A 23,324-nucleotide genomic window follows, 5' to 3' on the forward strand; every position below is an offset into this window, starting at 1 on the left:
AAACAGGAGGTTGTAGGTAGCCAAAGTTGTCCAAGTAGAGATCTGTGATGCAGAAAGGAAAATACAATCCTTAAAGCATCTAGGTTGACAAGGATGAGAATGCAAATGTTGTAACAAGTCTGAACATTGCTTGTGCTTGTCTGCATCTCTCGGAAATGGTTACAGACACATTTATGGGCGATCAAACAACACCTTTAGATGCACTTGACTTCTACAGGAAGTTTTCCCTGACCCCCATTGGGTCATGGGTATCCTGTACTCGTGATAGAACCTGGCTACCTGCTCAACTGTTTTAGTTCCTCTTCCTATGCACACTGCCCAGCCTCCAAAGAGATTAGGTCCATGTGATTGGGTTCTGGTCAGTGAAGCAGAGAAGCAGGAATACAAGCCCTTTCCAAATCTGACCATACAGTCTGCAACGCCACCTTCCACATTCTCTTCCCCCTTATGTGGTGGCCTTGGACATGATGCGCGGCAGCCTCACAGGAGAGGAACAGTTTGGATTCCTGAGTCACAGATTGGAAAGTTGCCAGGCAGTTCCTCTGAATCTTCTCCAGGCTGTGATGTGAGCTGGAAATCAAACTTCAGTGTGTCCAGCACAAAGAATAGGGGTCAGAAGCTAGTATGCGTTACCCCCAAATAATGTAAAATCCCACATCACACTTACACTGAAATTAATCTTGAAATTATTAAGATTACATGTGGTACTCTACTTGCTCATTCTAGAAAATGTAAGGGAAAATATTGATGATGTGATGGTTAAGCTTATGTGTCAGACTGACATGCCACAGGGTGCCCAGATTAAACATCGTTTCTGGGTGTGTCTGTGAGGGTGTTTTCAGTTGAGATTAGCATTTGAATCAGTGGACTCAGTAGATTGTCTTCCCCAGTATGGGTGGGTATCAGCTAATTTGTCAGGATATGGATGGAGGAATCTCCACCTTCCTCTTTTCCCAGCCTCATTCTTTCAGCTGCAACATTTCATCTCATTTTCTCCTGCCCTTGGACATGAATTTACACCATTGGCTCGACTGGTTCTCAGGACTTTGAGTCTGGGCTGAATTATACCACTGGCCTTTATTGATATCCAGTTTGCAGATTGTGGAACTTTTCTGTCTCCGTAACTTCATGAACCATTTCCTCATAAAATGTCTATAAACTTATATTGTTATATTTCCATATGCGTGTGTAGTCGTTCTGTCCTGTCCAACTCTTTGCGACCTTTGGTCCATGGGATTTTCCAGGCAAGAATACTGGAGTCGGTTGCCATTTTCCTGCTCTAGGAAATCTTCTCGACCCAGAGATTGAAACTGCATCTCCCGTGTCACCCACATTGCTGGCAGATTCTTTACCCATTGAGCCATCAGGGAAGCCCCTGTCTCCATATAGAGAAGAGACATATCTTCTATTACCAGTGTTTTTCTATCTTGTTAAACAAGTTGTGGAGGAAATGTCAAGCCTAGACCCTTTACAATCACAAATACATTCCCAATTGCTCTACATTTCAATACTGAGATGATTCTAGATTCTAGATTCTAGAGAGGTGTTTCAGTAAGAAATAAACACAAAATAGCCAGACATAGTCCAGATTCTTTTCATTTCAAAGCCCATGTTTTAAAATGTCCCAGTTAACACTAAAAGGCACATACACCCCTGCTCTCTGAAGCCAGCTGCATTTAGGATTTTATTATAAGTCTTTGAGTCTGATCTTCAGTTAATAGAGGCTTAGTCACTGGTAGCTTGTTGAATGAAATAATATCATGAGGCAAACATTCATTCTTAAAACTGTGGCCTTTCATATTTTTATGTTCCACACCAATTTGATGAAACTTATGAACTTTCTCCCCATCAAAACACACATATAATCATTAAATCTGCACCATGTTTTAGGAAAACTTTTGGAAGCTTCGCGCTCCAGTGGTGTATCCTCAAGGGTCTATGTGAATGTTGCTCAGTTGTGTCTGACTCTTTGCGACCCCATGAACTATATAGTCCACGGAATTCTCTATGCCAGAATACTGGAGTGGGTAGAAGTAGACTTTGCTTTCCTCAGGGGATCTTCCCAACCCAGGGATCGAACCTAGGTCTCCTGCATTGTAGGCGGATTCTTACCAGCTGAGCCACAAGCGAAGCCCAAGAATACAGGAGTGGGTAGCCTATCCCTTCTCCAGGGGATCTTCCCAACCCAGGAATTGAACTGGTGTCTACTGCACTGCAGGTGGATTCTTTACCAACTGAGCTATCAGGGAAGCCCCAAGGGTCTATGGATTCTGGATTAAAGCCCTGTGGTAAGGATGCATAGCTGGTCACTTGGATCAGTAGCAATGGTATTAGAGAGGGTGCAGAACTGGGAATTTTAAAGACAATTTATGTCACTAGCACCTCCTCATCAAAGCTACTGTTTGTTGAGTTCTAGCTAGATGCTAGACACTGTGCTAACGTTTTAATATATTTAGTCTTTATAAAAGCTCTTGGCATTATAATTGCCATTCCACCAAAAAAAAAAAAAATGGGCACAGGGAGATTAGGACACATGCCCTAGTATGATGAGTAAAAGATGCAGCCTGAATTCCAACTAAAGTTTGGTCTTAATTAAATGGGATACAGGATCTTACGGAATCTGTTAGATTTGCTAATAAGCTGTTCTCAAGGGCAAGGGCCATTTAGATGTCAAAATGCTTTTTATTTTCTAAATAAGTATGCTTACAATTGAAGATTTTGGTTCTAACCAAATGCCAACCAGCAATTAATTAATTTAGAAACATCATGCATGTAGCAAAAATTGTTGAAAAGAGACAACTAGATTCCAGGTTTGTATACGGCAACTACTTTATTATTTTCAAATGCAAACTCTTTGCATTTAGTTTGCTATTTTACAATTTACAAACTAGGTATAAAAGACCATAAATAAATGACATAAGTTATGTGTACCTAAAGTTCATGAAGGGAAGAAAAATACCTTGACAAATTAAAACAAAATAGAAAATCTCTATGTCTAACTCAAGAGATTGTTCAAATTTTGGAAAATGTATGAACCAAGCATTGTTCTGTTAATTTCTGCTTCAGTATGAACTAAATTATAATATGCCTTGTACATTCTAATTTTAACCACAGTCCTTGCATATTCCAACATACTTGGAGTGATACAAAAAAATAAATGCACTCTTCAGTGTGTATCAATGCTTGATGTTGTTTGGAGAATGTTTAAGAAGTGAAAATATTGCTTCTAGAACTTTCCTTTACTCGTCAGAATTTAAGTGTCTTCAGACAAATATTGAGGCTATAAGTGTGTATGGATTAATACACATATCCTTCACAGATTGAATACAAGAGGTCTCAAAAACACACACACCAGCAATGTAGCGAGCATAACCTTTCTTTAAAATAACTTTGTAAAACACACCAAAGCATTTCGTTCTTAAGATTGTTAAAAATAATTTGGGGCCAGCAAACACATGGTGAAGCTACTTAATTTGGTGCAGGGGAACAGCTTAATGCTGCCTAATGATTTAGCATCTGAGCATGACTTAGCATCTGCATTCACTAGGGCAGCATTCATTCTTGGGACCAGATACAGCCCCTGAAGTTGGTCTCCTGCCCTGACCTCTGGGGAAAGAAAACCCGCTCAGAGATTCAACCTCATTTCTTTATACATATTTTTTTCAGGCATCAATGCATAGGCACATCCCTTTAAAAATATATTAAAGTCCCCCAAAAGGGGCGAATTAACTTTGTCACTCTGGCATAGTTATGAGAATACAATGCCATACACCCTGTCAGAATGCAATAAATATTTATTGATGATTTTCTCTACTTATTCAACAACATAGGGTTTAGAATTTTTTCCTCATTTTTCCCTGATTTGATGTTATAGCTTATACAAATGGCCACAGTTTCTGCAACCATAGCTTAGAATAAGCAAGGCAGCCACTCCGATTATGAAAAATGGCAGTGTGTTGGCTGGAGTTTGGTATATGTATCAGACCAAAACTGAATCTTCACACACTGGACCTCAGATTCCAGGAGGCTGATGCACCTTTGAGGGCCAGAGAAGTTAGCTGCATATTCACAACGGCAGAACTTTCCGTGTACGCTGGGAACCTGAAGTTGCTTGAGGCCATTTCATCCCAACTATGCTAACCTCGAGAGTCACTGGCATGTATTTTTCTGTGACACTGGGAGACAAAGTATTAATCCAGGACACATCATCTCGAAGCCGACACACACATCTACGTTCATCTCCGAAAGTATATGAATTGCATATATTTGTTCGCATTCAACAAGTCCATTTATGCAGGAAAACAAAGGCTACTTGTATTCCACTGGGGGGTACCAGACAAATTCCATCCCCTTCTCTCCCTCCACCAAGCAACTGGTGAGTCAGATGAGGAGTTCAATCAGAATTTGTGATTTTGATGCTGGGTTGTCACCTGCATGGATTTATATTCTAAAATCACTCCACCACTAAGGTGAAAATGCCTCTGTCCAAAGCTGTAGGATGACTTATTAAGGTTAGGGTGGCTGCTACAAAATACACGTATAGATACAGGACATTTAATGCTTCCTGGCTGTCGTTCTAAGGGGACAGGGCACGGTCTCCAGGCCCACTGTCTCATGTGGCTCTTCATCTCAGAACAGGTGGCAAACCAGACCCCTCCATGGGTAGCATTCCACAACATTCACAGGCAGTTCTAAGCATGAGGTTATATACTCAAACACACATACACACGCGTACACACAGGCACACCTATGTACACACATCAAAAGAGATAGTCAGCTCATAGTTAGTCTAGGAAAAAAAATATATTTATATCACTGTGATGGCACACCCTGGGTATAACGTTACTTCAGCAATGCATATCATAGGCAGCTCATGGGAACTGGCTTTGTTCTGCGTGGTGGCACCTGACCTGGTGTCCGTGGTAAAACCTGTAGCCTTCAGTCATTTGCTGCCACACCAATGCAGCAGGGACGTACAGGAATGAGATATGGAAATACATATAAATAAAACCGAAGGAGTTCAGGAACAAGGGCTCTGCAGAGTTGGTGCTGCCAGATAGGACATTCCTCAGTGCAATGGGAGAACAGATGCTGAAGCTTGAATGTTTGCTGTTTCTTTCACCGGGAAAGAGGATTTGAAAGTCAGAAACATATTCTTTTCATCAATGAGTTTCGTTTCATCAGTGTCTTTGCTCCAGAACTGTCATAGGAGAAGCAGAAGAAACACGTTCAGGAGGAACTGAGGAGGGTGTGTTCTGTTTGCTCCTGTGGGCTTTGTAATCAACAGGAAGGGCTATGAGGCCGAGATAGCAGAATCTACTCCCTGTAGAGAAAAGAACAAAACTTCAGACAAAATATCAACTGATCTTGCCAGCCAGTTGTCAACCCATGTAAGTACAGAGATGACTAGGTAAGGAGTTCAGGAGGGAGATCATAAATTCTTACTTTCCTCTTCTGACAAATGATAACTAAAATAACAACAAGAAAAAAGTTTATTAACATCTTAATCATTACAATTCTGAGTAAGATACTATTCATTTTCCTACTATATGGATGAGGACATGGAACCACAGAGAAGCTAAACAACCTGCTTGTGCTCATACATTCAGAAGTAGAGGAGCTGGAATTAGAACCCACCCAGTCTGAGTCTACAGCCAGGCTTTACCCACAATGGGAACAGTTTTTCTTCGAAATAAAAATTCTGACCTGTTATGGTTCGTTTGTGCAAGAAGGACTTAGAGTTGGTGAAAGAGTGCCCATTGTATTATTCTAAAAAGTCCCAGTCCTTCCAAATAGGAAAGTGGTGTATTCTGGGACACATCTGGAAACATCCCAATCCATCAATACTCAACAATATAATTGAAAAAAAAAATGCCAACCATGAAATAAAAAGCATTAGGTATTTTTCATAAAGAGAAAGTGACTTCTAATGAAATATCTGATTAGTAAAGGATCCACGCAATCTGCACATAACAGGTAGAGAGAGGAGACCCAAGCCATGGGTACAGTGAGGGGGGTCTTGAGACTGAACCCCACCAAGAGCTAACAATCCACAGTCGCCCTATCAACCTAGACTTCAATGAGGCTGGCACAATGCAATGGAATCACTGTCCTCTCGGTCATCAAAGAATTGACTCAAGCCAAAAGAAACAATTCTTCTTCTTTTCTTTTGATAACTTTCCATCAAGACTGCCCATTGGACTATATTTCCAAACACAGTGATCATGGTAAGCTGTTGCTGGCCTCAAATGTACAGCAAAATTAAGACCAAAATGCATCTCATGACAGATAATTTCCCCTGTTTTACCAAACCCATTTATCTGCTTGTTTTGTATATGTGCATGTTTATTGTAGGAGGGAGATAAATAAAACTGAGTTTCTTGGTGGTAAATGACCATTATTTAAACTTGCAGAAAATACTTTATTTGGAGAAAGAATAATAAAATTTTCTTATAAATTTTCAGATAGATATTACTTCTTAAGCAATTTAAAGTTATAAATGTGGGTAAGGGCATAACTACCAAGCCACTTATCAATATCATTCATTTTTGACAATTATGAAAAAAATGAAAGAAAAAGGATAAGATTTATTTTTTGTACTGTTTTTTCTCTGGAAGCCAGTAACTCTGTCAGACAGATATGGATTTATTTACATGAAGGACAAAGTGGACTCAAATTTGACCTTAAAGACTCTAATGCAGAATAACAAACTCCATAGGGATATGCACATGTTTTGAAGATAATTTTCTTTTGCTCCTAGAAACCCCATCCTTCAAGGAGAGAGGTATCTCAAAAACATATTTATCTCCTTTGTGTCTGCCAACTTCCTTCTTCACTGAACACCTAGATATAAATATATTTGGAATATTAAGTAGGCTATCTGGAAACTCAGTGTGTATATGAAAAGGACAGGATTTGGTAATGAGAAGTGTGGGAATGTGGAGACTTGTATCTAGTTGATGTCAGAATGAGGGAGAAAAATAAACCTTTTCTTCTTTGAATTCAAGCAACCTCTTTATGGTGGAGAATTGCTGAACAGAGACCAGACAAAGCACGTGGTTCTGTGTGGGATCAGGAGTGAAAGATGTGACTTTCGTGGTGACTAAATAAACAAAAGCATTGTTCCTTTGAGTCGGTCATGAAGACATCAAAGTGTCTTTACCAACCAGCTCTTTTCATTGACCGTTTCCCTCTTTCCAATTATAAAATAACAATTTTATACATTTCAAGGCTGAATAATACAGGAGTGATTTTCCACCTTTTGTATAGATATGCACTTACCCCCTGGAGAAGGCAACAGCACCCCACTCCAGTACTCTTGCCTGGAAAATCCCATGGACGGAGGAGCCTGGTAGGCTGCAGTCCATGGGGTCGCTAAGAGTCGGGCACGACTGAGCGACTTCACTCTCACTTTTCCCTTTCATGCACTGGAGAAGGAAATGGCAACCCATTCCAGTATTCTTGCCTGGAGAATCCCAGGGACGGCGGAGCCTGGTGGGCTGCCGTCTATGGGGTCGCACAGAGTCGGACACGACTGAAGCGACTTAGCAGCAGCAGCAGCAGCAGCAGCAGCAGCAGCAGCAGCAGCAGCAGCAGCAGCAGCAGCAGCACTTACCCCCAAACCCTCATAAACCCACTGAAAGTGAACAAGCATCACCTGGATGATTCTCTACCACTGAACTCCACTTCACCCTGCTGCAGCCTGTTGCAACCAAACATTTGGCTTCACAAGTGAAAGACAGGTGAGTAACACTTAGGATAACTTGGAGGAAGAAAACACTTCTTTTCTATGTCATCTGAGCATGACATATATACAACACCATGTGTTGGGAAAGGTGTTTCTATTGAAGTGTCATTATCTCTAATTTACAGGTGGAGGAACGGAGTTATAAAGAAACACACGGTGAACTTCCCAGTGTCAACATCACGGTTGGCTTTGGAATCTAAGCTGTCTGGATGCCAGAGTCTGGCTCCTCACCCTGAGAAATAATACAAACTCCTATTGTCCTCAATCTCTCTTCCAATGTGGGTAGCTTCCTGGAACCAGTGGAGTTCCACTTTTGCTGTTACTGGATATTATTTTAGCCATTTTGGGGCCTTTCCATTGGCCTGAACTCAAACTCAGACGATGTGTCAAAATTAAGATTCAGAGGGCTGTCCTCATCCCCAACCCACATTTAATAAAATTACCTGCCGAGCAAAAAAAAAAAAAAAGATTCAGAGGGCAACCTTTGAATGAATTTCATATTTCACTTTTCTCTCAGTTCCCATGTGAACATTGCCAAGATACCTGCTGAGATGTAACAAATCCACTCCAACACAGTATATAACATTAATGTGTTAGGATACTTTAGAATTGGCACACTCTTTTTTTTTTTTTTTAATATTCTGCTTTGAAAGAGACTCACAGATTAAGAAAAGGAACCTTGGGTTGGTTGCCAGCAGGGAAGGGATAGTTAAGAGTTTGGGGCAGTCATGTACACATCGTTATATCTAAAATGGATAGCCAACAAGGTCCTACTGTTTAGCACATAGAACTCTACTCAATGTTATGTGGCAGCCTGGATGGGAGGGGGGTTTTGGGGGAGAATGGTTACATGTATATGTATGGCTGAGTCCCTTCACTGTTCACCTGAGACTATCACAGTATTGTTAGTCAGTTATACCCTAGTACAAAAGAAAAAGTTCAAAAAAATAAAAATATTGTTTTGACTATGTTTAGAAAAATACCTCAAGTCTTACACTGTTGATTGTAAGAAAGCAAAACTTTTAATTATTCAATGTATGCAAGGTAATATTCTCTTTTTACTCATAGGATAACACTATAATGGACCCTACTTGAATGGGACTATGGGAAGTGAAAACAAAATACCCCAAAGCTCTACAGAAGGAAAGAAAATATATAATTTCTTTTTAAAAAAGCAAGTGACTTCCCTCACATTTGTCAACTCAACATGAATATCCAGAACTCCAAAACTTCAGCAAAAGTGGTGATAAAACAAAAATTCTTAGAGTAGTTTAAAAAGCAAATTTCACATTCCTTCTAAACAGAAAAGCTTTTACAACTAATGTTGCAAAAAGGTTTTTACTAAACTGTCATGACTTGACAGCATCAAATTTAACATTTCTTGCTCTATAAGAAATAGCTTTCAGGATAAAACCAAGGAGGGAAAAAAAGTCATTAAAATCAACCAAGCTCTTGTTTAAAAGTGATAACAAGGAAGAGTTTAGAAAGTTAAAATCTGTCCAGTCAAAAAAGTTAGGCTATTTGCTTCTAGGAATGAACATAATCATTTAAACTCACATGTTTTAAGAAGAAAATTCCGGGATTAAAGCAGAAGCACCTAAGGCTACTGGGCTTGATGGGTGAAAAGTCTGTTTTTTCAGTTGGTCACTTTCTAATAATGAGTCAGTCAAGGTGACTTTCAAGTCTCACTGTTGCCATCTAGATAGATCTCTCCCAGCTGATGTAGTTTGGTATCAGGGGCACTAGAGCAGGACAGGAACATGGCTGGGCATGTATTTGGAGAAAAACATACTCCAGAAGGATACATGAACCCCAATGTTCATAGCAGCACTAGTCACGATAGCTAAGGTGTGGAAGCAACCTAAAGGTCCATTGACAGAGGAATGGATACATACATACAAAGAAATACTATTTGGCTGTAAAAAGAATGAAATAATGCCATTTGCAGCAACATGGATGGACCTAGAGATTATCATACCAAGTGAAGTAAGTTAGACAGAGAAAGAAAAATACCATATGATATCACTTATATGTAGAATCTATAATATGACACATATCATATGATATCGCTTATATATAGAATCTAAAACTAATGATACAAATGAATTTATTTACAAAACAGACTCACAGACTTCGTAAACAACCTAATGGTTACCAAAGGGAAAAGGCGGGGAAAGGAGAATTAGGAACTTGGTATTAACATATACACAGTACTATCCACGTGGCTTAGTGGTAAAGAATCTGCCTGCCAATGCAGGAGACATAGGAGACTCAGGTTTGATCTCTGGGTCAGGAAGATCCCCTGGATGAGGAAATGGCAACCCACTCCAGTATTCTTGCCTGGAAAATTCCAGGGACAGAGGAGCTTGGCAGACTGTAGTCCATGAGGTCGCTTAGAGTTGGACACGACTGAGTAACTGAGCATGTATGCATATATAAAATAGATAACCAACAAAGACCTACTATATAGCACAGGGAACTATATTGATCATCCTGTGATAAACCATAATGGAAAAGAATCTGAAAAAATATGGACACATGTATATGTATAACTGAATCATTTTTTGGTATATCTGAAACTAATACAACACTGTAAATCAACTATACTCCAATCTAAAATGTAAAAAAAAAATTAAATTTTAAGAAGGGTATGGTACATATCAAATACTCAAAAAAAAAAAAAAAAAAAGGAAATGAAACCAATGGAAAAGACCTTCCAGAACTCCTCAACTGAAAAAATTCTCCAAAGACTGGAACACATGCAGGCCCAATAAGGTTAGAGGTTATTACCCAGTACCCAAAAGATGCTCAATAACCATTTGTGGCAGGAATGAAGGGCACAGAAGGGCAAGAGGACCCTCACAGTACAAAAGAAAGCACAGCCAGTGGAGGTCTAGATGCTGTCCTGACCTCATATGGTTTCTATTTCACTTCTTCCTGGAAGAACAGGAGAGAAGCCATATTACTTTGGGTCTCCTCTCCCATTGAAATCTCAACCCAAACTACCTGATAGGCATGATAGATATTTACTGCTTAGTGTTTCAAATAACATAAAGTTAAAAAACACTTTCACTGGAGAAAGACTCATTGCTGGTTCTTTTGTCTTACCTTGTAGATTTGGGCTTGCTTCTTTAAAGGAGGAAAGTATCAAAGTTCCCTACACAAGATTGTCAAAATCCACTATCCATAAGGTAGTTACGATAAGTTTGTAGAGTTCCCAAATAAGACTTTTATGGCACAGCCTCGAGCCCAAAACCCCTTGTTTGCCCAGGAAGGGGGTATGGTGTTTGGGATTTATTATTACTATTATTATTTTAAAATCCACTTTCCTTTCCTCTCCAGCCCTTCATGTCGTCATAATCCACCAGGTGGCCGGAGCACAGGGCAGCAACACTGATGAATCACATGACATTCACTTAGGTTTTATCCATTGTACGAACCAAGTCTTAAAAGTTACAACTGGGTCCTTTCAAAAAATGGTCCTGGGCACGGTCTTCATTCCAGTGAAAGAAGGATGGACTGTAGTTTATGCCACAAACAAAATACTACGGTTGTAATTCCAAATGAAGAGACGATCGAGGATGTCTCAGAGAAGCTCAGCGTCTGGCAGCAAATACGGCATCGAAACTCGGAGGCAGTGGTCTATTTATATAGATACATTTATTTTACAGATTAGTGATGGACGGATGTACTTCTGAGAAACAATTTGTTCCAAGTCTAATTCAAATGACAGTTGTCATTTCTGTAAGCCCCACGGTTTCAGCAATCTGTACACCAAGCAACGCTGCAGATTTTTTTTCCTTTAATTTCAGAGGGCGAAGACGAAGTGAAAAAAGTGCAGTTCTTCAATTAAAGTGCATGGATGAGGTAAACTAATTTCAAGAGTTTTGAGTTTATTCAATACTGGCTCAGACTGGAACCATTCTGCCGTGTATCTGCTGCATTTGGGTTCTCATTGCCTGGACGCTGCTCAAGACCTTATTCTGGTGTGTGACAGCTGTGATGCCAATCCTGGCCAGGTCACTGTAAGTAGGGAGAGAAAAAAAGTGGGAGAGGAAAATATGATGAGGGCTGAGAATCTCTTCCGGGCTTCATGCAGACACACATTTGAATCAGCCACAATTAATACAGCACAACAAGGCAGGTGTATTAAAATGTTTAATTAAGCAATTGAATGCAACAATGTAGGTGCTTTATAGAGGCTGTGCAAAATTACATTCAATCAATCAAAATGAAAGGCATTCCAGTTTTCTTTAAAAGAAAAATGAGTAGGATGATTATGCAGCTCAAAGCAAAAAAAAAAAAAAGGAAAGGAAAATACTATTAAATCTAGATTTACCCTTTGTGTTACATCGCTGAGTACTTACTCCTGGTTCATGTGCACTACAGCCTCTAGCGTAGTATAACCAGCAGCAGTGAAGTTATCCTTATACCGGTCCATTTTAATGGCTTGGAGCCAATCGCCTACTGATACCACAGCGGAGAACTCAGGGGAACTTGGATCCAGCAAGGCAGTGTTAGGTCTGGAAATGGAATGAGAAAGTATAGACAGATAAGAATTATCAGTGAGACAGCATGACTCAGAAGTCAGATGGTCCAAGACAGGAGAGAGGAACCAAAGTACCAAGAACGGACTTTAGATAGAATCACCAGCGACAAACGTCATCATGTGATTTTTCAACCCTAATTTCATAAAGCTGCAAAAGCATGTCTCAATCACCCTACTTGTTTTTAACTTCATTTCCTGCATTTGTTTTATGTGGACCTCTTAATGCATTAAGGATCAGAGCAGGTCTTTTAACAACCTAGCCTGGGGGCAAAGGTTGGGGGGGGTGGGTGACGGGGGCGACCCTTGTTGCTGAAACCTGCTCAGTCTTTGCAGAAAGACAGTCCCTGCCAGGACAGAATATCACAGACTTTAGTTCAGCAGCTATGGAAACCTTAGTGAAGGATAAGCAAGGAAAACTGAGAGCTTGCAACCTGCCAGACTTGATGGAAACAGAGAGAACAGTGAGAGTTCAAGTCCGGCATGTTTCCAGCCAGGTTTGCAGGCAGGCTCAGTTCATTCAAACAAACTTGGGACAGCAGGGAGTTAATCCCCTCTTTAATCAACCCAGCCTGACCAGCACGTGTGCCAAGACTGGCAGGAAGAATGGCCACTTTGATCACTGTTTGGATTGTGGAATGTGCTTCTTGTCTTCCTTTGCTGGGACTCCTAAAGAATCATTTCAACAAATTCTAAGCACTTCTTATTAACTTATTTATTAGTTGATGCATTTCTCAGGCCAGGTGTTTTTCATTAGATCACCATCAAGAGCAACTAGAGTGCAAGGTAAGTGATCTGTCATCCTTCTCGATATTGATAAACAATAAATAACCTATTCATGGAAAATATTAATTAAGTAAATTATAGTCATCTTGATCATCAAACTACTTAATAATCATAGGATAAACATTAATAGGGTATTTTATACACCTTCACTGTAATTACCTGCATAGCAACCTTGCTACTTATTAAATTCTATTTTCTTAAACTTCCTTTCCATAGAAATTACAGAATGTGGTTGTCCTTAACATTTTGATCTGATTTTTATCCTGTGACTATGTTCCTTGAACATGAACATCTAAATCAGAATTATATTATCATCCTGAATTTTCAACCAAAAAAATTCTTTTCTTGTAAAAAAAAAAAAAAATCAAGCCCATCTAATGGCTTAACTTTCTACATAGTAGAATTAATCCAATCCATTTTTCATTTTAATTTTTACCTAAGTTGTTTTGATTTGCATAACTTCTATTTTATATAAGTATATTAACAAAAACTTGTTTTATCAATCAGTTCTGTCCAAATAATAGCTTGTTTATGACCTTTCTCTTTGTCCACTATATAATTAAATCAAACTTTCCAAGTAATATTCTGCAGATTTTTATGGTAATAATAATCAAGATTTCATTCTTTCCAAATTTTGAGCCAGTAACAAATATGGCCACATAGAGTTTGAGATATTAGTGTTGAATTTTTACCAGGAATGTTTGTTAACGGACAAAAAAAAAAATAATTTGCATTTACTTCTAACTTTAACCAAGAGCAGTAGAAGAGCAACATGGAGGCACTAGGTACCTGACAAGGTTAAAATGACCTTAGAATGAAAATATCCTTACTCAGTATTAATTAATTCTAAGGGTCATTCTCAAGCTTGTTCTGGAAGCCTTTGTGCTCTTTGTGGAACACCGTGACATTTGCCTAATTTGGTGCTGAGTCACATACCACGCTATACTACATCCCATTATTAGCAAGCAGTAAGAAGCATCAAAGCTCTGTAAGTACGATCAATGAGAAAAATTCAGAAGTGAGAAAAGTGTATCCAATAACCCAATTTGTTCTGCCCTTTGGTGCAAAGCACTCATTACACAGAGTTAGCAGCTAAAAAGTTTATGCTACCAGGAGAAGCCTCAAATACCAAAGAACTGGACTTGGACCTTCAGACAAAATACATGGGATCGGGAGTTGGAGATCTAAAAGTTGGGGGAGGTTTACCTTGGAATAGAAGAAACTAACTACACCTGGAAAAGAGGTCTTAGCGCCACCTATTTTCATCCTTTTGGGGAAGAGAAAAACTATAAACAGGCCAGAAATGATGGGAGATTTTCTTTTAGGTCACTTGCAGTATCTTTATCTTCTCTCCGGACTGAATGCTTCTTTTTTTGCCCTTTCCAATGAAGTGCATATATGCGTGTTAAGTTGCTTTAATCGTGTCTGACTCTTTGCCACCCTATGGACTGTAGTCTGCCAGGCTCCTCTGTCCGTGAGGCTCTCCAGGCAAGAATACTGGAGTGGGTTGCCATGCCCTCCTCTAGGGGATCTTCCTGACACAGGGATCAAACTTGCCTCTTGTGCGGCTCCTGCATTGCAGGTGGATTCTTTACCTCTGAGTCACCAGGGAAGCCCCTTCCAATGAAGTAACTATTTTATGGGTGGTTCAATCATTTTAATTTTTAAAACTTTTCTCAAATATTCACCTGCATGTTGATACCTTGATCCTGTTTCCTTCTCCTCTTGAAAGACTCAGAAAAGAGCAACTTTAAGAACCAAAACCGGTGAATCTCTTGCCTCAATTCACATTTTATTAACTCAACTTAGAGCTGTCTTGGAATCCTTATTTTTTGTTCCTGATGTTTCTTCCCCTTTCAAAATATAGCATCTAGTAGCCTGACTATCTTCCAAAAGTACATTTCATCCCTCTAAGTTGTCAGTTCCAGCCTCACAAAATAAGCACTTGAGCTTTTCCTTTGTTGCTTTTTTAAAAAATTTGTTTTTCTGACTTTTGTTTGAGGCCTGACAGGTACAAAGCTCTTCAAAATGGTGAACAGAAAACTACCATAAATACTCCACTCGAGGAGGAAGAAGCCACCCACGTTGCAGACAACTGTGACGTGGCCTCTGACTAAAAGCCAGGAATTAAAGTGAGTTACCACTTGCGTGCCACCTCTGAGGTATTCTTTCATACATCACTATTAAGAAGCAGGGCTGACCTGGAGCTCTCGGTCCCCGTCCTCTTCAAGCTGTTGGGATTGCGGATGAGTTTGTCCAACATGTTGACAATCTGCCCAAATTTCGGCCTGTCGCTTCTCTCCTTCTGCCAGCAGTCTAGCATCAGCTGGTGGAGTGCGATGGGACAGTCCATTGGAGGGGGCAGCCGATAGCCTTCCTCGATGGCTTTAATCACCTAGCAAAAAAAACCCCCACAGAATGGTATGTTAGTCTGCCAGGCAATCTGTTGTTAGAGGTTTACTCCTGCTCGGCAAGTTCCCTGTCCATTAAGCTGCCAGCAAGCTTGAGTGTGGGAACGGCTCCAATTCCTTCACAGAAGCCAGAGCTGGACCTGAGTTTTGCTGGCAACAGGGCAGGGAAGCCAGCTGTTGCTATGAGGGGTTCTCAAATGGCAGACAATGCCCATCAGGAACTCCAAAGTGAAGATGCATCAGGGTTCCAAGGTGGTTAGAACCCAATCAGATCAACCCCATGGTGTTGGCCTGGCCCCCAGAGACCAAAGGTTGGTGACCTTCTCTGTTCTTCTATCAGCTAAATGCTCTTAGCAAAAGAGATTTTAGCTTAGTTAAAGGCTTTAAAGATATTTCTTAGGATGCCTCCAAAATACAAGTCCTTTTGCGACACTTTAAGCCTGTGTCCTCTTTTATTTTGGCCACTCTGCATGAGATGCAGAATCTTAGTTCACTGACCAGGGATGGAACCCACACCCCTTGAAGCATATCTTAACCACTGGACCACGAGGGAAGTCCCAAGTCTGTGTCCTCTTGCTCAGACAGCTGATGGGTCAATATCAGAGCCCATCTTTCAGTTCAGAAGATACTACCTCTCTGAATTAGCACATTCCTCAAGCCCTCCAGATGCCCCACCATTTTTACTTTTGGAAGACCAAAATGCATAATTTATCAATTCTGTGTCTCTTTCTTGGTCTCAGCTGATCCTGCTAAAAGTGCTAATAGCTAGATTAAAAAATCTAAAAATAATAATTTAAAAAACCTTCTTTGAGCAATTTATAGTTTAAGGGGACCCTGACACATCTAAGGAAGGCAATTATAATGGTAGGTGACAACTACTAACCAGAGCGGTTCTCCTGCCTAATAAGACAAGTCATTCCATAGTTTTCTTCTAATTCTGACTTTTCTAATTGTCATCACAGATACAACAATATTTTTCTCATTGACTTTTCTCTAAACCCCCGTTCTTCAGGATGTGAATCCCAGTAACAATATGGTATCCCTCCTGCCAAAGTTAAAGAGGGGAACTACTTCTTAATTTCTTGGCTACTCATAAGCTTTGTTTATGAGTATCCTATATGATTCTGGTGGTACTTTTGTTTGAGGATGTTTAAAAGTTTCGTTTGTTTTTAAATCAGTCCTCCCACCCTCCTTGCCACCCCCCAAAAAATTATAGTTCCTAGTGAAACCACCACCGGCTGCAGCCACCTCAATGACCATGACAGAGTTCCTCTGTGGTGCATCTATTATTGCTCAATGATCAGCCTTCAACAGAAAATAATCAATTCAGTTGGGTCCAGTTTCTATACAGCAGTATTCTGTGGTTCTTTTTAACCAGGATACTGTTTCCATGTAACAATTATCTTGTGATTTATTAAGCCCTCTGAATCCTTTTCTCCCATGTATTTTTGCCAACCTCCTACTGTATTAATATTAATTTACTCCTTCTAAAGCAGACTTCTATATGCTAATTTACTGAACATGCTTTTTTTTATTCCTGGCAATGATATTAGGTCAGTTTGATCCTTTGACTTTCTTTTATCTTTCCAGGTACATGGTGTTGACTCTAGACTTGATGAAAACATTTTACATTGAACTGATGGGAATGTGAGCAACACTGGGCTGATGCCAGGTGAACACAATTTGTTATAAACCCTCAGACTGCTTAGTATTCTTTCACTAGCTCCCTATCCACTGCCAGCTTGGAAGATGGCTTGTGGGTGAACAGAGCATATTTTCTCAGTTTACTGCTAAATGTCTGGGGCTAGGCAGGAGGAGGGGGGGATGATTAAAACAAACTTGATGAAAAACTTGATAAATTTAACATATTTTTAACAGTTACTTTGTTACTTTGACTCCATTCACTATGTGCCAAATGAATTCTCTCATGAAAGTAATTCTCCAGTTACATTTCCTATTAATTGCTATTCTACACAGACTCCAACACAGAGAGAAATGCATGTGAATAATAGATCAATAATATTTGTGGGGGTGAATCGGCTTCAGATGTTTTTACATGGATAAAGGCAGACAACTAAAAGTTTAAAACAATGAAATTGTTTTAATATAATATAGAAACTGTCAAAACTAAGTCTGAAAATATTTATTTAGGGTGGGAAAAATGACGTCTTTAGATATTCTGCTTTTATGAGCACTTGGCTGCTGCTCTCAACTGAAATAAAGACAAGCTTAAAATATACAACAATTAAATAAGTAAATACAGAACTATTCCTTCTTTGAGGGCTTCTCTGGTGGCTCAGTAGCAAAGAATCCACCTGCCAATGCAGGAGACGCAGGTTAATTCCCTGGGTTGGGAAGATCCCCTTGAGAAGAAAATGGCAACCTACTCTAGTATTCTTGCTTGGGACATCCCATGGACAGAGGAGCCTGGTGGGCTACGATCCATGGGGTTGCAAAACAGTCATACACAACTTAGTGACTAAACAACAACAAATTCCTTCTTCTAGGTTGTTGGCCTTTGTTTCTCTGCATGTCTCTTACTCAAAACCAAATGTTACTACAAGAAAGGTAGTTGAGGAGAACCGAGCGGAGCTGGTTGAGCCTTCAAAGTCCTAAAACGCGCGGCCGTGGGTTCGGGGTTTATTGATTGAATTCCGCCGGCGCGGGAGCCTCTGCAGAGAGAGAGCGCGAGAGATGGACATGGACAAACGGATTCATTTAGAGCTGCGGAACAGGACGCCCTCTGATGTAAAAGAGCTCGTCCTGGACAACTGTTGGTCGAATGAAGGCAAAATCGAAGGCCTCACAGATGAATTTGAAGAACTGGAGTTCTTGAGTACAATCAATGTCGGTCTCACCTCAGTCGCAAACTTACCAAAGTTAAACAAACTTAAGAAGCTTGAACTAAGTGATAACAGAATCTCAGGGGGCCTGGAAGTATTGGCAGAAAAGTGTCCGAACCTCACGCATCTAAATTTAAGTGGCAACAAAATTAAAGACCTCAGCACAATAGAGCCACTGAAAAAGTTAGAAAACCTCAAGAGCTTAGACCTTTTCAATTGTGAGGTGACCAACCTGAACGACTACCGAGAAAACGTGTTCAAGCTCCTTCCACAGCTCACGTATCTTGATGGCTACGACCGGGACGACAAGGAGGCCCCCGACTCAGATGCGGAGGGCTACGTGGAGGGCCTGGACGACGACGAAGAGGATGAGGACGAGGAAGAGTATGATGAAGATGCTCAGGTAGTGGAAGACGAGGAGGACGAGGACGAGGAGGAGGAAGGGGAAGAGGAGGACGTGAGTGGAGAGGAAGAGGAGGATGAGGAAGGTTATAACGACGGGGAAGTAGACGATGAGGAAGATGAAGAGGAACTTGGTGAAGAAGAAAGGGGTCAGAAGCGAAAACGAGAACCTGAAGATGAGGGAGAAGACGATGACTAAGTGGAATAACCTATTTTGAAAAATTCCTATTGTGATTTGACTGTTTTTACCCGTACCCCCCCAAATCCCGCCCCCCGAAACTTATTTTTTTCTGATTGTAACGTTGCTGTGGGAACGAGAGGGGAAAAGTGTACTGGGGGTTGTGGGGGGAGGGAGGGTAGGAGGGGGTGGAATAAAATACTATTTTTACTGCCAAAAAAAAAAAAAAAAAAAGAAAGGTAGTTGAAGGTGTCTTCATAATCATATCAAACAGTAGATTACACACTGCTCACTTTGGTAGTCTATCTCTGTGAGAGTTGGGTCTATAAAGAAAGCTGAGAACCCAAGAACTGATGCTTTTGAACTGTGGTATTGGAGAAGACTCTTGAGAGTCCCTTGGACTGCAAGGAGATCAAATCATTCAATCCTAAAGGAAATCAGTCCTGAATATTCATTGGAAGGACTGATGCTGAAGCTGAAGCTCCGATACTTTGGTCACCTAATGTGAAGAACTGACTCACTGGAAAAGACCCTGATGCTGGGAAAGATTGAAGGCAGGAGGAGAAGGGGACAACAGAGGATGAGATGGTTGGATGGCATCACCGACTCCATGGACATGAATTTGAGCAAGCTCTAGGAGGTGGTGATGGACAGGGAAGCCTGGCATGCTGCAGTCCACCGGGTCGCAACGAGTCAGACATGACTGAGTGACTGAACTGAACTGAACTGAGCTGAGTCTGTCTCCAGTCTGTAATTATCTATCAGTTATGCTAGCTGTTGTCTTTCTTCCTATTTGTTATGAACCTTCCTTTATAATTTATAGGTACTACAGTGTCAACACTACCATCCCTCTTAATCTGGCCAGAGAATTCTTTTTGCCCCACTGGACACAGAGTACATCAACTTCTGTATTGCTCTAAACATTCTTCTACTGATTAAGCAACCAGCATCAAGATCTTGAGTGCACCTGGTTTTCACTTAATTGTCAAGGTTTTGCAACATCCTGTTGTTTCAGGACAAGGCAAATGGTCAGGTAACATTCCACTTCAGCGAAAATTTTAAAAAAAGCAAAAACTTTTTCTAAAATAGTTTTTATCGATGAATTGAGTATCACCCATTCGTAAACACATTAGATGCTAATATTTCATCTCACCAAAAATATTAGAAAAGTTTTAAAAATGACCATTTTATTTTGTTCTGATTTCCAACCCTTCTAGAACTAACACCTTCCTAGAAATAGCTAGTAAGTGTCCTAAGAATACCCCCCTGGTCTAGGTTGTTTTTTTTTTTTTCTCTTTCTCACTGGAGATGTTTGTAATTAAATTCTATTACTTTGGAATCTTATTAGTGTCATTATTGAATGCTTTTCTAAAATTGCAGGCATTGTGGATACTCCCATACGAAGTAGTCCAGATGGTACATTTAAAGGGATGTGCATAATTTACAAAGGGTCATTTAGTGATGCTTTATTTTAGAGTCCTCAAGGGGCAAGCTCTAATTACAACTTTGCCAGCTTTAAAATATTCACTAGTTTTCTTGCAATAAAACTTTCATGTCAATTTCACTTCATGTGAAATGTGTTTTTCATATATCCCTGCATTTTCTAAACATTCAAAGTTTAATTCTGTTTCAGTATGAACTTGAAAGCTAACCAAGTAAAACTACTGTTCCATATCACTAATCAGTTGAGCTATGCATCCATCTGTCTATCAATCTATCTCCCACACTATACTATTTAGGCTTTGTAGTTTTGGTCCTTGAAATCAATGACCATAAGTTTTAGCTAGATTACTAGACACATCTGTATTAAGACCCTGAAGTTTAATGTATCATTTCACACTCAACACTTATTCCATCATACGGTAACATGAAACTTCCTGCATCTCAGAAAACATATATTTCAGAACATAAAGACTCACATCTTGATTGGACATGTCCCAATAAGGTCTCTCTCCATAGGACATCACTTCCCACATAACGATCCCATAGCTCCATACATCACTTGCAGATGTGAATTTACGATAGGCAATTGCTTCTGGTGCAGTCCACCGGATAGGAATCTTGCCACCCTGTGAACATTCAAGCTCTAGATTATTCCCCAAGTATACTGATGTGCCCTTTTAGTTTCTGAATGTTATTACTGTGTGCCAAGCAGGACAACAGCATTCCTGAGATAGCTTTCCAAACAATCACAAGATACTTGTTTATTCTAACTAAAATGTTCCAGGTTGAGACAGTTCTCATATGTTTTCTTAAGTTAGAGGGAAGTAAACAACTAATCTCCTTAATTATTTTTTAAAAAGCCAACCTATTATCTGGGCTCTGCTTAAGGCAATATTATAGTAGAAAGGATATTTTAAGTTTTACAAAATACACATTATCTATGGTGTATACCAATGAACGAGCAGCTGACAGTAATTTTGACTTCTTGTTGGATTCTCTTACCCAGCAGCACAAAACCAATACTTAGTACTGCTTCAGAAATCATGAGCTAAGGAAGTTAAATAGGAATATTTCTATATACTCCATGGTCATCCAACTCTTACAGAACATGAGAAACATGCCTAACTTAGCTAGAAGATAATACGCTGAACAGGCTCTTAGAGGAAGTCAAACAGTACCAGATGCTAGAGCCATTACTGATTTTAATGGAGGAAGGGTGGGATTTTGATTATTTAATTTTCTAAAAAGACACCTGCAAAAATGGTAAAGCAATTGAATATTACCCCCCAAAAGTTTAAAGGTCTCAAATGTCTCTTGTTGATGATGCTTATGTGCAAGGTATTTTTAATGGAGTTTCAAATTTCTTAGGGTTCCATCTGGGGAAATTAATTCAACTTTAATTCAGACCCTTAAACTGTTCAAGAGGACATCATTTAAAAGTCTTCTTTGCTTCATTAGGGCTACTAAAGAGGGCACTAAACTGTACCATAAATTTCATTGATTCACTATACTTTACACTGTATTACATTTATGCTTGTTCCATGCAGTGAGACACTTATGCTGACTTCCTTAAATATTTTGGCTATATAAATGTATCATTCGAGAAGCTTCTTTCTGATTTCCTTTCTCCAACTACTGGGGGGAAATAAAAAGTCTTTAGCATTGATAAAGGTGTATTCTTTCCTGAATGAATGGACTTAGAATTCTGGAGAATGTATGTGTAAGAATCAAAGCTACAGCCATAGAAACGGAACACTACCAGAAAACATGCACACACACACACACACACACACACACCAAACTATACCAAAAAAACCCCCGATGCTTACTATTACAGATGCAAAATGGTTAGCATTAAAGGAGGAAAATGGCTGGTCTGCTTCATGTTGATTTTAACAGTGTCAGCCCTAATGGCCAATAACTTTTATGATTCTGTGTTTATTCCATTAGTATCTTATATTCAGATTGTCCAGCTAAGATAGCAAAGCCATTAACTGTATACTGATAACTCTTTACCATGCCTTAATCCCGGCTTATCTACTAGTAGTAAAATGCAGGCCATTAGATACTGGGAAACCTTGTGTAGTGTAAATGTTTTATAAATCCTGTATATACATTCTCAGATTCGGTAGGCAGCTGACTAGAAACATCGTTCTGTCTTGTTTAAAATAAGATTTTTTTTTTAAATAATGAAAAGGAACCAAGTATAAAATCTAAAGCAAACTAACTGGAAGAAAGGAAGGAAGCAAAGTAGATTAAGTGTGAAAAAATACAGTAATAAGTGATGCTCTAAATTGTGATCATACATCTAGAACGTATTTCAAAATTTCTCTTGGAAACATGGTTTTAAAATGGATGCATGGCTATGAAGAGGCTCTGAAAGATGAAGTAACTTATAAATATCATAAAAAGCTTAAACATCAAGTGAGAGGAACAGTTTCATTAGAGTCAAAGCCCAGAGGTCACAAACCCTTCTTACCCTGGTGGTATATGCTGCTTCCGGATCGTCCTCCAGCACTCGGGACATGCCAAAATCAGACACTTTGCAGACCAAGTTGCTATTGACCAGAATGTTCCGTGCAGCCAGGTCTCGATGGACATAGCTCATATCAGATAAATACTTCATCCCAGACCCAATGCCACGAAGCATGCCCACCAGCTGAATGACCGTAAATCTGCCATCATTCTTCTGCAGAGGCAAGGAATGAGGTACAATCTCATTAACATTAAGCCTAATTAATTTTCATGAAGCATTTATTACTTGGATCTTTTTTGCTATCTGTATCCGGTGTGCAGTGAAATTCAATACTATTTCCGGGCCTTTTGGGCCAAAGTCACTAATTCATGAGTAGAGTATGAGCAAGGAGCTGGGTTTGCTTCCTGTGATAGATGGAAATTATCCAACTGTAATGAATCTATGGCTCCAACAGCCCCACAATACAAAAGTAAATCAAATGCTACCCTCCTT

The 23,324-nt window shown here is 39.8% G+C and overlaps 2 protein-coding genes across 4 annotated transcripts in view; one reads left to right on the forward strand and one right to left on the reverse strand.

The window, feature by feature from the left end:
* Window positions 1–4,784: 4,784 nt before the first annotated feature.
* EPHA4 (EPH receptor A4) overlaps window positions 4,785–23,324 on the reverse strand; it is a 163,103-nt gene continuing 144,563 nt past the window's right edge. Inside the window, exons 13-18 of one of the 2 annotated variants that reach the window (XM_081579276.1) lie at window positions 22,836–23,045; window positions 20,833–20,982; window positions 15,281–15,474; window positions 12,115–12,270; window positions 10,856–11,770; window positions 4,785–5,323 (exon numbers count right to left, since the gene is read on the reverse strand). In XM_081579276.1, coding sequence (XP_081435402.1) covers window positions 11,656–11,770; window positions 12,115–12,270; window positions 15,281–15,474; window positions 20,833–20,982; window positions 22,836–23,045 — 825 coding nt within the window. In that variant the 3' untranslated portion in view covers window positions 4,785–5,323; window positions 10,856–11,655. Of the gene's footprint in view, window positions 5,324–10,855; window positions 11,771–12,086; window positions 12,271–15,280; window positions 15,475–20,832; window positions 20,983–22,835; window positions 23,046–23,324 lie in introns of both variants that reach the window. The other variant, XM_081579277.1, reaches the window with a different exon arrangement.
* On the forward strand, window positions 18,068–19,019 carry LOC145541814 (acidic leucine-rich nuclear phosphoprotein 32 family member D-like). Of its 2 annotated transcripts, XM_081579279.1 has the most exons (2): window positions 18,068–18,398; window positions 18,522–19,019. In XM_081579279.1, the coding sequence occupies exons 1-2, from the start codon at window positions 18,185–18,187 to the stop codon at window positions 18,932–18,934; spliced, it is 627 nt and encodes a 208-aa protein (XP_081435405.1). In that variant the 5' UTR covers window positions 18,068–18,184; the 3' UTR covers window positions 18,935–19,019. The 2 variants fall into 2 exon arrangements, with proteins under 2 accessions (XP_081435405.1, XP_081435404.1); XM_081579278.1 differs by having other exon boundaries at window positions 18,068–19,019.

Source organism: Giraffa tippelskirchi, chromosome 3 (assembly GCF_054371585.1).
Source record: "Giraffa tippelskirchi isolate mGirTip1 chromosome 3, T2T-mGirTip1v1.2.pri, whole genome shotgun sequence".
Classification (NCBI taxonomy): Eukaryota; Metazoa; Chordata; class Mammalia; order Artiodactyla; family Giraffidae; genus Giraffa; species Giraffa tippelskirchi.

Excerpts from the sequence above, each read along its gene's own strand:
- LOC145541814 (XM_081579278.1), top strand. The coding sequence starts at position 18,185 with ATGGACATGGACAAACGGATTCATTTAGAGCTGCGGAACAGGACGCCC.